At 38.8% G+C, this 14,596-nt stretch overlaps 1 protein-coding gene across 1 annotated transcript in view; it reads right to left on the bottom strand.

Annotated features, from left to right (window-relative positions):
* The window catches only part of LOC5564275 (dopamine D2-like receptor), a 754,420-nt gene that overhangs the window by 669,914 nt on the left and 69,910 nt on the right, over positions 1 to 14,596 (bottom strand). The window contains 1 exon segment of the mRNA XM_021849536.1: positions 9,626 to 9,816. Coding sequence (XP_021705228.1) covers positions 9,626 to 9,816 — 191 coding nt within the window.

Here is a 14,596-nt window from a genome sequence, read left to right as displayed (position 1 = left end):
TAAAGCTTTGAAGAGTTACTGAAAAAATTGTTTGAGGATTTTTTTTTTTTGGATTGATCTTTGAAAGAATCAAAGGGGAAAATCCTGAATAATTTGTAGAGGAACATTTGAAGGAAACTCTGGAAGAATGCTACCTGAAGATATGCCTGAAGGATTTTCCCCGGAGGAATTTCTGGCTGAATCTGTGTTCTATGTAGAGTAATTATTGATGAAATCCCTAGTAGACTCCCAGGAGGAGTTTTTGATGGAATCCTTGGTATTACCCATAGACTCTTGAAAAAAAATTAGAATAACTAGAGAAAACCACTGAAAGATTTTGGAAAGAATGTTTGAGAAAATATCCCAAATTGGCGATATAACAATTCAGCGTGTTAATCACATGAGAGATTTGGGTGTATTCCTCGACTGTAAACTGAAGGTGACTTCAACGATCATCGTTCGGAAATCTTGTTCGTGCAATTTCGGAATCCTGTTCCGTAGTATGCAGTCCGTATCTATACTTTACGGCTGCTTCCGTGGAGGGACCGTTCCAATCTTCCACCATATGCTGCCCGGCGTTGCTTGCTTGGGATGGAAACCCTTGAACAACGTCAAATGATTTAACAAGCTGTTACAGCTGCCAAGGTATTGAACGACGAGATAGACCGCCTGAGTCTTCAAGCAAAGCTAGCTCTTAACGTCCCAAACCGGATTCAACACAGGGGTCTGGAAAGGATGCTTGCTCAACAGTTCGCTTTTCAGCTACAACGGACCATTGTCTTCCATAATAAGAGCATTCAACAACGAAGCGTACCAATTTGACTTTGGAATATCTTGAACAGTATTCAGACGAAACATTTTAGATCCTATTAGACCAAGATTTGTTTAAATTGGTATAAGTAACACATAAATATCGACACCAAGGTATCTAGAAGGGAGGTAGTTCAATGAGTGAAATCGCTCATTCAGCCATATTGGAAACGCATATGACAGCTGGCTAGTTTGTTTTGATAGGACGGACTAGCATGTCATGAAATCCAAATAATTGATTAACAATAGATTTTCAACACCTCCAATGAAATCTCAACCCAACAGTCTAAATTGATAACAATCAATTTAACTCAAATCACTGAATATTCATTTCATATACATTCTAAGAGTTAGTTATCTTCTGTGATATGTCTGAAGAAAGTTTTATCTTTATTTGAAATCTTTTTTTCTACTTAATAGCATAAGGTTTTGATACGCTTCCCAGCGAATCCTCAGGAGTTTCTTCGAAAATACGCTCAGAGTGCACGCTCTTATCCGGTTGAGAATTTGCTAGAGAGACTTTCCACATTATGGTAACGCCCTATTTGAGGCCATCCCGTTTTATTCTGCTGGAATAGTTTTGAAAGCCTTCCGATTAACGGCAGATGCTCTGCAAGTTGAATAGGAAATTCAACTAAATTTCACGCCGAAGACACCGAAAATCAGCTAAATCTTGTGTTGTAGGATGGTCACAAGTTAATAAATATAAAGGAAATTTCATGTAATATGAATAATGTGATAATTACTTGAAGAACATACTTGTCAGGACAGACAAACAACGCAGCAAATTGCGAGAATGCTGATGCGCGAGAAATTTTCGCTTGCGTGATAAACAAACAAGCCCTAGCAACTGAGTTTCCAAGTGATTGAAAAGATACTCATGAACACAAACTCGCCACCTGTCAATTCCCCCTTCCCCTCAGTGTACCACACTCCGCATCCACTGACTGCTTAGATCAATGTACCTAGTATTACAGTATCGACACTTGTGGTGACGAACCATGAAACGAGCTCACCAGTTGGCAAACCATCCTCGACTGAACGTGAATATCTGTTTGCACTCGCGTGACGCAAACCGAGCACGATTGATCTTGATTCCGTCCCTCACCCACAAGAATCAAAAGATCGCGGTTTAAGGACAAAAAGTCTAAACACGAAAATGCAAACTTTTTTGGTCGACAGAACAAAAGGTTGAAAATAATTAGATTGTTGGAAAATTTTTCCTTGTTCGAAAAAATATTTTTGGCCTTTTGCCCCTCATTATATCTTTCTCCATCTTTTGTCTTTCCTCTAACAGAATCTCAAAAAGATTAATTTTGAAAACAAATATGAAGGAGGCTACCCAGTTCATAAAGTCCCATATTTGGAACACCCTAGTGGTGTTTGTCCGCGCACATGGCAAGTTCGAATTGGAAGTAAATCTCACAATAACAATACCGATACCGTTGTCGTCTTCGCCGTTTATTTGTCCACTCCCAAGCGGTCGCTAGTGGTTCAGTTCCACCACAGCCCTGCAGCGACATTTTGATACACACTTGATTGGGAGTATTTTCCCGGCTTTTACATTTATGGCAGAAGCAGAGGCGATTTCAGAGGAGAAAAAGTTAGGGAACAGAATTCTAACGGTTTTGTAGATACTTGTAAATTTTCAAACCATTCAGAAGAAGACGTACTGAAAAAGTGGTTAAGATTCCAAAGAAGGGACCCTTCTTATTCTTCTGGTGTTATGTCCTCACTGTGACAGAGCCTGCTTTTCAGCTTCAAAGAGTGTTCAATGAGCTTTTCCACAGTTAATAACTGAGAGCTTTCTTTGCCAAAGTTTCACATTCCTATAATGTGTGGCAAGTACGATGATGCTCTATGCCCAGAGAAGACAAGGAAATTTCCATTACGAAAAGATCCTGGATCGACCGGAAATCGAACCCAGGCATCTTTAGCATGGATTTGTTTTGTAGCCGCGGACTCTAACCACTCGGCTTAAGAAAGCCTCTTGCTGGTATAGATTTTATTTGAAAATTTTGAATCAAATTTTTACAAATTCTCCTTCATCAAGCAACATTTGACACCCCCAGCCCCATGTAACACAATTTGTTTCGCCATTTATCTTCAAAGTTAATCTCCCAAGCCGCTGAAGTGAACGAGTAAGTTGTGCTGAAAACTTTCCCTAAAACGACACCATCTTAAAACGAGTACACGTGGCCTTTCACAGCCCCCTTGGAGCCACCGGTGGTAACTTTTCCAAGCCCAATTGGGAACTCTCTCTTCCTCTCTCGGTATATGGCTATATGGAGCCACTCACTCCGGATTTACTGTGTTTGTATAGGATATGAATTTATTATTAGCCTTAGCCGTCTGGATGAATGAGTGTTCCACATGAGCACGAGTAGACGTTGTTGACAAGCGCAAGCGAATCCATCCTGCCTGAGAATATTATGGCAACGAACGGAGCGCATACAGCATCCGACAGGAACGAAGAAGGAAAGCATTCAAGCGCAAACATATAGGGTACTTAGGGAATGGGAAAATAAGCATCCGACCAACAACGGAGAGTGGGTAACAAGGGTTCCAGTGGCCGGTAATCTGCTATGACAGTTGGAATGGTTTGCTAATTTTTGATGAGGCAACTATGAATGGTGTAACAGTATATCAAACACATTTTGAGTAAGAAAATTAAAACGTTTCGAGTAAAAGTTGAATTTTTGTTAACGTGAAGCATCATTCTGTACAAAATGACCTTTTCAAAAAGTTAACTGATGGAGGAAAGCAAACTGATTGGACGATAGATAGAAGCGTCTGCAGTATTTTTGTCTCGTTTTACAATTGGTACATACTACCTTGGAATTTTGACAATTGTCAGGAAAATATGCCAACTGAAAACATTTGTTACATATATCAACCAAGAAAGATAGGCTACTTCCTGGGAGTTTCTTGATGAGGATGTAAGAAATCCATCACCAACAAGTGCCTTTATATTTTTTACTTCTTAATAAGAGTGCTTACTTCTTCCAAATAAGTCTCCCAGCAATTTTCAATAACGTTCTCTTGATTGAGAATGTTTTCGAAATCCTGAGTAACTTGATTCTATTGGACTAGTAAGTCCTAAATCAAAATTATACGCGCATTCAAACTGCATAGCAAGTTTTTGAGCTTTTTCACAATTAGTTAGTAGAAATTTGTTTTCGTTTCTCAACCCCGGCATTTTCTTCTGAGTTTCTGTTTTTTTTTTTTCAAAATTTTACATAATTTTCAAAAAAGCTTAGAGCCAGGGTCAAATTTTATTTTCAAAATTTTTATTTTGGTTTCAAATGACGAAAAAAGTTGATGTTTTATACACCTATGAATGATGATGGAGTGGCTATCATATTCCCAATTCAGTCAATCATTGCGACTCAATTATGTATCTTAAGAAAGTTTGAACATTTTCTCAATTTTGTATGTTTTAATCGGGATTGATTTTGAAATTCTTGATTGAGATCGATAAATTTGCCCAAGGTTTTCTTAAAATCAGTTTCTAAATGAACTCCAATGATTTATACAGGAGTTCAAAGATTCCATCTTGATTTTTCATGAAAAACCATTAGTGCTCAAGGAATGTTCCCAAAGATTTTACATTCTTTTTTTAAACTTCCGTCTAGACTCTCTGTTACAACAGCTTCAAAATTTCAACCATCATTTTAATCCAAGAATTTCATATAATTCGCTTCAAAATTATCGTTCAGATTTCAACCAGAAAATTCCTTCAGGAATTACTCCAGTTTTTATTGCTAAGATTCCTCCAGGAACCATTCTGGAAATTAAAGAGAAATTTCCCAATGATGCCTTCAATGAATTTCCTCAGACATTTTCTCAGTAATATCTTGAGACAAAAATTAAGGATTTTTTCACAAATTATTGGTGAAATTTTTCAAAAATCCGGGAGATATTTCAGAAGGAAATCTCAAAGTAACATCTGATGAAACTCGATTTGGTTTGAAAGAAACCCTTGATGAACTTCCACAAAGTTCTCTGGAAGAACTATTGGGTTCTTGAGAAAGTTTCGCATGATTTCGTAAGTGAATTGCTAAAATGATTGAAATTACTAGCATATTTACTGTAGTATTAGCTGTGGTATGGAACCTCATATGAAATTTTGAATAAACCGTGAAGATTTTCTGGAAGCGTATTAATTATATATCCTCGAATTCGAACTATTACTCTCTTAACTATTAATTGGAAGAAATTACGAACGGGATGAACTGGAATCACCTGCGACAACATTGGAATAGGTATTTCCATTCAAGTTGCAAAGATTCAAACGGCTTCCCGTCAGAAGAAAATTGTGAGAAAGCATGATTTCAATTTACCTGAGGGGTATGAATTATTAGCAAGCGTTGAGTTACAGAAAAATAAGAATTATTGCAGAACTTCAATAATTCTTATTTTTCTGTAACTGTGGAATTTTGGTTGCGAAAAACGTTGCCGTTCATCTGCCTTGTACGAGCCTCAACTATTCGTTTACGTGAAGGGCAATCCTAAAAGATATACTAATGGTTGCCCCCGAAATTTGTGCATACAAACTTTTTTGTATCTTTCTTTCCAGGACAGATGTCCTAAGTGTGGGAAGAACGTCCGCAAATCATGCATTTGGCGTCAATGCGGAAATGATTGGTACCATGACCTCACTTTTAGCACCGACGGCACAGAGGGTTCAGGAAATTTTATCCAGGTTTCTGGAAGTGCTCACATGTCACAAGGACATCGAATTTTTTGTCGTTGTCTTGCTCTTTCCAAAGCTTCAATATCATTTAGGTGACTTTTGTTGAAGTGAACCAAATAATATTCTAGGAAAATCCTTTCCGACGAATGTTTGATAGGGTTCTCTTTTTCATAAAGATAATTTGGACTGAGATAGCCGTAGCGGTAAACGCGCAGCTATTCAGCATGACCAAGCTGAGGGTCGTGGGTTCGAATCCCACCGGTCGAGGATCTTTTCGGGTTGGAAATTTTCTCGACTTCCCAGGGCATAGAGTATATTCGTACCTGCCACACGATATATACATGCAAAAATGGTCATTGGCATAGTAAGCTCTCAGTGAATAACTGTGGAAGTGCTCATAAGAACACTAAGCTGAGAAGCAGGCTCTGTCCCAGTGGGGATGTAACGCCAGAAAGAAGAAGAAGAACTTGGACTGAGGAAATCTAAGTAAGATATTCCAGTTTGATCTCTACAGGTAGCATGTAGACACTTGAGAGACCTTTCAAGACGACCTTTAACCAACGTTCAGTTTTGTCATCAAAAGAAAAAAAATGTCTGCTTCTCTTTAAAATATTTGATAAGAATTACGTGAACTTTAGGAGTTTCCGGCGTTTTCAATTCAAATATCTCATCAAAGTAGTATACGAAACACTTTTAGAGCTTATAAAAATGCGTTATTTGATGAGTGAAGATACTCCCTATTTCCTTCCGTTTGTTATTGTTGTTTTTCTCAAAATGCCTACTTTGATTGTGAATATCTCTGATTAGGGCAAACGTAAAAGAATATCTTTTGACAGCATTCAGAAGACAAAATAAAATTTTATACTACTGTATTTATTTAAAAAAAAATGCAGATGTGTTATTTTCATAACTCTAATGGACTGGCCTGAAAAAGAAATATTTTTTATCACAAAGACTTTAATAACATTTGAACTAACTAAGATATCAAAAATCTTTATGCATGTAAATTTGCGTTTTGTTAAGGTCTTAAACTGCCCATAAAGGCATAACTGTCCCATATTGAATTAGTAGACATTGAGAAAATGGCGCTCCAAGTTTGAGTTTTTTCTACTCATACAAATGTTTATAATTTTCAAATGCATTTCTACATGCAATATCCATTAAACACAATAGCACAGATAAGTATATATTAAAATATGGATGTTGCAATAAAAAAAGGTGTTGGTTCGAAAATCCATCTGGGACAGTTATGCTTTTATGGGCAGTAAAGTTGTTTATAAACCACTTTGACGAGAAAGTAATATTTGAAAAACTAGAGTTGAGAAACTTATTTTTGTTGGACCACCCTACGATGATTGGGGAAAATGCTCTAGATTGGTTAAATTTTGTGTTACAGAAAAATTTAGTTTGGCAAAAGTGATCAAAATTTGATGTTCTACTACTTTGCCTAAGAGTATATACCATTATTTTTGCAAATAAAAAAGTTAATAATATTATTTATGTGATATTGTGGAGCACCCTGGTTTTAAATAACAAAGTATGAAAGCTTACATTTTTATAAACAATTTTGTAGGAAAGCATTTTGTCGACAATTTCATTTTCATGTTCAAAATGCAAAATATTAAAAAAAATACATACGATGAAAATCTTCAAAATAGTTTTATAGCCCTATCTTTCTTATTCCAGATTTCTCGTCAAAGTAGTCTATGAATAACTTTTGGAACTTGACAAAACGCAAATTTTCATGCAAAAGGATTGATAGTATCTATTTTAGTTCAAAAGTTATTAACGTTTTGCTGCTCAAAATCCTTTGTTTTTCAGGCCATTTCATTAGAGTTACGAATATTACACATCTGTATTTTTTTTCAATAGTATACAATTTTATTTAGTATGTCTTTTGAATGCTGCCAAAAGATATTTTTTATGTTTGCCCAAACATGCCTACTTTGATTGTTTTTCACAATCAAAGTAGGCGTGTTTTTGTGAGAAAAACAACAATAACTCCTAAACGGAAGGAGATAGGGTGTTTCATTACTCACCTAATAACGCATTTTTCAAAGCTCTAAAAGTGTTTCATAGACTACTTTGATGAGATATTTGAATTGAAAACGCTAGAGCCAGAAAACCAATTTTGTTCGGACCACCCTATGTCACCGTAGGAAAAAAGCTCTAAATCGATCAATTTAAAAGATACAAAAAAAAACTGTTTTTGGCAAAGTTGCTTGTAATTGAATGGTCTATAACTTTGCTGAAGCATGTATAATATAATCTAAATAAATAAAAATGGAGTGATGTTTGTATGTCACGAAATAACTTGGGAACGGATCAACGGATTGATGTAAGTTTTTCTTTGTTGCACTCGACAAGGGATGCGACGTGTTCGTGCAAGGAAAAAGTTTGGGAAAATCTCGGGAATAATCGGGAAAACGGGAGAAGACTCAGGTGTCATTTTGTATGGGGGATTACATGACGTTTTGCAACAGCCTACTTGATGGCAAGACGAAGTTTGCCGGGACCACTAGTTTCTAATAAGAAAGTTAGTTACATAATTTCTACAAAAATGTGGTCCACCCTAATTTTTAATAACACCAAACAAAGGGCTTAACTAATACAAACAACTTTGTAGAAGACCGTTTTCGTATAATGTTTCATTCGAAAGCTCAAAATGCATCTTTCCGCGTAAAACTGATTCTTGGACCACTGTGCATTGGCGGTCGAACAGCAGCCTGGTTCTACAGCAACTGGATAAAGATAAATGATTTGTCGAATGTTTAGCTATTCCAAAATTGAGGTTTAAATAATAGCTTTTGTTGTCTTGTAAATTTACCATTAATTTACATATTGTAATGGTTAACCCTTAAAATGAGTTTTGGGATCAGTAGAATCAGCTAACTGCGTTGACCAAAAATCATCCCATAAAGATTTTCAAACGAGAGCTGTTTGACCGAAAAACTAGAAAGCTCATATAAAGTCACATTCCAGCAAAACTTCCATTCAATTCCGAACATTCCTTTCGGTCCCATCCTAAACCACAAATGTTTTTTGTATCTCTTAAGCACCCGAGCAACTTTTCTCTCTAACCCCTGCTCTAGAGTCGACTCGGGTTTTCTTTTGGTGCTTGTCGCAGCAACGGGAAAAACGAGCCCGCTTTTCAAAAGCATCTGTTCTTTCCAGCTACTTGGGTGCGGTCTTTCGACTGGCAAAAGCACATCCGCCCAAATAGACTGCCTGTTCACCAACCGTGCAGGGCTCAAAATTTAAACCTGTGCATTAGGATGTGGCTTATTTTTAGAAATTTTTCAAGACAAAAAATAATAATCTAAAAGTTTGAGCCAAAAATGAAGATTCGGAGGTGGTGCAAACGATTTGACGATAATTTGTCAAATTATATGATATGAACTTCAGTAAAATTGACAAACAATTGTTTTTTTTTCTGCTTAAGAATTATTCAGCACTATTCTCTTAAGTTGAGCTTGAGTTGCCTGTGGTTGCTATTCCAGTATCGCCAATTCTGCTCCACTTACACAAGGAATCAACCAGACGACTGCTTTGGACTACTAGACACCATCAGTGTATAGAAGCTGATGATCTTATATTTTTAAGCAACAATGACGCCTGCCACATCAGAATGCAGACCAATGAGCAGAAGGTGAAGAAATTGATGTTGCAGTTGGCCCTCAATAGATCGGATATACCCCTACATCTGAACCAGTTTATGATGGTAGGTATAGGGGTAAGGTAATTTTATGGCAGAGATGCTTGCTTTTGGTTAGCGGGCTGCCTTTGTATCATGCGTAAGACTAGGCGTGCTATAACAATGGAAGAATGAAAGGGTAGGGCAACGGTTTCTTGTCCGTCTTTGGTTTTAGCGATTGCTATATCATCGAATAGTTTAAGTGTAATATGTTAGGAGTGGAAGATTGAAGCAAGAAAAAAAATTAACAACAATGTACGAGGAAAGGGACGGGCCTGGAATTAAGCCCATAACCTTCTGCTTATGAAGCAGAAGCGGTAGCCATTAGACCACCAACCCGGTCATGTGCGATTTAAATTCAGAAGGCCACGCAAACTTTTGAAAAATAATCCACACCCTACTGTATATTCGTAGAGATCTCAAACAGTCGGATGTGAGGTACTTACCAGGACATAGACGGCGAACGGCATCACCACCACGGCTACCAGCAGATCGGCCAACGCGAGCGACACTATGAAGTAGTTGGTCACCGTTTGCAAAGTCCGCTCCCGGCACACGGCCAGTATCACCAGGACGTTTCCGAACAGCGTCAGGATCGGAAACAGCACCAGGATCAGGCCCCAATAGTTGTAGTGGTCTGCGGGAGAGGAAAGAAACCAAATTGGGAAATATGAGCATTGAGGGGATTCAGTTGAAGTGGCTTTAGTGGCATTAAAGTGCATATATGTGAGTATTGTGAGGTAAATTCTGAACACCGTTTTTGGAAATGCAGTTGTGCAGTCGCAGTTTATTGTCGAGGCAAAGAATCACTTAACGGAAAATAAATCTTCGTATGTATTTGCTTAAAAATTCATTCCGCAAAAAATAAAACGATTTTTATTAATTGGAACATGTTTTTGTATCATTTACCATGTCCACACAGTTACAGATCACACAGATTATGAATGAATCACCTAAAACATGATTCAATAAACTAACCTACCTCAGTTTCGTTTCTACAACGTGGACTTTCATCTTCGTCAAATTCACAACTGGCACTGACAGTGTGAACAAACGTATCACAATTGCAAAATGTCAAGCGACAGTGAAGTTTGACTTCAGAAGTCATTTTCAAACATGCCAAGAGCTGTCGACTCAGCAAGCCCGTACCTACCGCCAAAACAAATATCCGGAACTCCGGTTTCTGGTGGATTGTTGCAGCAGCAGCCGTGTCCAATGTCGTTTACTGCATGCACTGCACTCGCTCATTTGTTTTCCACAAACCCGAACGAATGCAGGGCGGAAAGGTAACACTTCTGCTAAAACCATTTACTGTCACGCCGAAACTTGTACGGCAGCCCGAACCAACTTCTATAACTACCAGGAATGGAAGCAACAGTCGCCGCCATGTTCTGTTCCAGGAACGGGTGCGAAAGAGAAGGTATACCGTACCGGCGCATAAATTTGATTTCATTCTGGACCGTAATACAAAATTATGACATCTCAATATTAATAAATTTTAATACACGACACCGGCGGAAAAGGTGCGAGGCAGGAGGATACGTCGTCGGTTCCAACATTAAGCTAGGCAACACTACGGTCACGGTGTGCCTCAGACCGTTAGTATCAGAGAAAATTTCCTTCCATTCGTTTTCTAATGTTTTACACAGACGCTCAGACGGTTAAACCAACATTGACTCAAACCCCATATTGGTCGAACCTATTTATGTTGAAGCAAACGGTTGTCCGACTGTAAAAGTTCGTTGCAGCAACACTATAATTCTTCGCATGTTTTGAATGATCTCGGCCAGACTAGTGGATATGTGGATGTTTTTCCGAATTCTTTTACAGTGGGGGCAGTTTTTCTACGATTACGATACGCAAGCAGAATTTTCTTAATTTATGTACCAGAAGAAATTAATATTGATGAGGAATTTCACTTCCGCACGTATTTCGGTAAAACTCTAAAATTATGAAGGGTCTCTATAGGTAATTCGTTTGCTCTACTTTTGCCTTTCTTTGTTGGTGAAGAGTCTTCGATAGGCCACCTAACCAGGGTTGCACTACCTACATCTTGCTAGAGGGGCTGCCTTCTCGGTGCTGACACGATACAGAATTGTCCGTTTGTTCTTTACATTATAATCACGGTCATAGCCATCACAACCATCCACATTTATCAGGGCTTTGGACCTGTAGCTCTGGTTCTCAATAGTTTCAAGTTCTTTCGGACATGCTACTCAGGTTAGCTGTCATGCGCTAGCGGTGTTGCAACTAGCTGTGGTATGGGTTCCAATGCCCCACAGATATGAATCAACGTTTCTGGGAATACGTTTGACATTTTTTTCCTACGGACGAAACAAATATGCTAAAGCATATTATAGTTGACTGCGATGCTGAACAGATTTATGGTTCACGAAGGTAAAATGAGTACTGCGTAATAAAAACTCTATTTGATGAGGTATTCCCGTTTCAATACAATTTTGATCCATATCTGTGTGCTATCCATGAGGTGACTGTAGTGAGGAACAGGATGAACATTGATGATGACAATCAAGCTGAGGACCCACCAACCATAGAAGAGATTAAAAAGGCTATCAGCGAGCTGAAGAACTGTAAGGCTGCTGGGAAAGATGAGATCCCGGTCGAGCTTCTCAAGCACGGAGGTGAGCAGCTTTATCGGTTGATCCACCGAGTACTTCTGAAGGTATGGAAGTACGAAGAATTGCCCACCGGCTGGTTGGATGGCCTCATACGCCCAATCTACAAGAAAAGGCACAGACTGGAGTGTGCCAATTTCAGAAGAAATACCCTGTTGAATTCGGCGTACAAAATTCTGTCGCGCATCCTGTTTAACAGACTGAGACCGCTAGCGAGCAGTTCTTTGTCGGCGAATACCAAGCTAGTTTTCGTGAGAGCCGTTCGACAACGGACCAGATCCTAGATAAATTCCGGGAGTACAACTTGCAGACTAACCGTCTGTTTATTGATTACAAGACGGCGTACGATTCAGTGAAAAGAAATGAGCTGTGGCAGATAATGTCTGAACATGGTTTTCCGGCGAAACTAAATAGGCTGATACGTGCTTCGCTGGATGGTTCGAAATCAAGTGTTCGGATCGCAGACGAGACCTAGTTTGTAACGTTACACGGGTTGAAGCAGGGACACACATTGCACTCGAGGGTGCTATTACGAGATCTGGCATGCAGAGAAATGGCACTATTATCACAAGGTCGCACATGTTCCTTGGGTCAACGGACGATTAGGTTCTATAACTGGAATCGATCGCAGGTCAGTGGAAGAGGCTTTCGTGCCTCTGAAGAAGGAGACAGTGAGGATAGGCCTGACCATTAATTCTACCAAAACGAAGTACATGGTTGCAGGTAGAGATAGAGGCAGGCTTGGTGGTGTAGGCGCTGAGGTAGTGTTTGATGGGGATGTGTGTTTGAAGTTGTTGAAGAATTTTTTTACCTTGGAACGCTTGTGACATGTGACAACGAGGTTTCCCGCGAAGTGAAAAGACGTGTTGTGGATGCGAATAGGGCCTTTTACGGACTACGTAACCAGCTAAGGTCCCGCAGCTTGCAAACGGAAACATAATTCCAACTGTATAAAACATTGATTCTTCCGGCGGCTCTCTACGGGCACGAAGCGTGGACGTTGAAAGAGGCAGACCGGAAAGCTTTCGGTGTTTTCGAGCGTAAAGTGCTGCGGACAATACGTATAAAACTCGAAAATGGTGTGTGGCGCAGACGCATGAATCACGAGTTATATCAAGTGTACAATATGCGAAACCACGAATACGCTGGCTGTACGCAGTGGAAGAGAACCTGGCGACCCTAAACGTTCGGGGAAACTGGAGAACATTCGCCCAAGACCGACGAAGATAGAGCTCAACAATACGCTCGATAATGGCGTGACGCTACGTTGTAGCCATCAAGGTATCAAGGCATCTCTATGGGCAATTCTACTGAACAGTCTGGATATGGGAATGGCTATGGAAATTTCTCCAAACATTCTATCCAGAATCTTTTAGTGGTTTCTTCTAGTTATTCTTCTTTGTAATTTTCCCAGGAATCAATGGGTTAAACTAGGGATTCCACCCAAATTTCTTCCTGTTATTTTTGCAGGAATCAAATCAAAACTTTCTCTAAGAATTTATCTTCAGATTAACTCAAAATAACCTCTACAAACTCACGATTTCCTCCACTGATTCAAACAACGATCAATCCAAATTCCAAATTCCTCAAGTAATTTGGCAAGTAATTCTTCAGGGCTTAATCCAAGGCTTACTCCAAGAGTTCTTCCAAAGAAACTTCTCCAGGGATTCATCAAGAAATTCATCACCAGAAATTCCCCAAGGATTTCACCAGCATTGTAGGGAATTACTTTTCGGATTCTTCCTTAAATCCCATCAAAAGTTTCATCAGAAACAGAATTTCTTGCATATATTTTTTCAAGGAATAAACAAAAAATAACCTTAGGGCATCCTCTAGGAATTCCTATTGAGATTGCTTTGATGAGTTAAGAGATATATGTGAGAATTTCTCAAGAAAATTCTCTAGGAATTTCTCCCGTCATTCCTTCAGTAATTCCTCCAAGGATTTCTCAAGAAATTGCTACATGGATTTTTCCAGAAACTTTCCAGAAAAATCATCCAGGTTTCTTTTCAGGGATTCTACCTGGAGGCATTCAGAGAAATGCTTTGTTTAATCCTCTGAGTAAATATCAGAGGAATCTCTGGAGGAATAACCATTTGGAGTTTTGTAGAAACTTCCTGATGTAATACCTAAAACAGGGTTCCGGGTCATTTGGCCGAATTCCGTTTGGCCGAAATTAAAAAACATTAGTGAACTACAGCTAGCTTGCATGTGTAATGAATTTTCAAGCTGAATCTCTAAGGACTTCTTCAGCTTATTCTAAAAGAAGGATAAATCATCAAACAATTAGCTTTTTTGTGTTAGTTCCAGGAACAGTCAGTGCTGAAAAAATAATATCCTGAATGTTAGCATTATTCACTTCCCTGCTTAATGCAGCCAGCAGATGTTTTCACATTGCGTTTATTGTCAGCTTCTGACAGTAGAGCGGTTCCACGCGAAATCGTCCATAAAATGCTGAAATCTGACATGTACCATTCCAATTTGGATGAAACTGCGCAGATGTATTTAGTATATGAGACGAAAATTATCTCATATAATTGGGGATCGTTTAGAATCGAGAGTAACTTCTGATAAGGGCGTATGTATTGTTGGCACCACCATTTAAAAAAATCGTACCTCGGAAACCGTTTGTTATAGAGAAATAGTGTCTGAGGAGGGATGGCAGCATCAAAACGCCTTTTCTATAACCAGAAATTGAATTTTCAGAAATACACCAAAAGTTGTCCTTAGAAAAACTTTTTTATTTTAAATTGCACCATGTTGAAACTGCCCTTAAAACAT

The sequence above is a fragment of the Aedes aegypti genome, chromosome 3 (genome assembly GCF_002204515.2).
Source record: "Aedes aegypti strain LVP_AGWG chromosome 3, AaegL5.0 Primary Assembly, whole genome shotgun sequence".
Classification (NCBI taxonomy): Eukaryota; Metazoa; Arthropoda; class Insecta; order Diptera; family Culicidae; genus Aedes; species Aedes aegypti.
The sequence above is the reverse complement of the archived record's forward strand: the minus strand, read 5'-3'. Positions and strand labels throughout refer to the sequence as shown.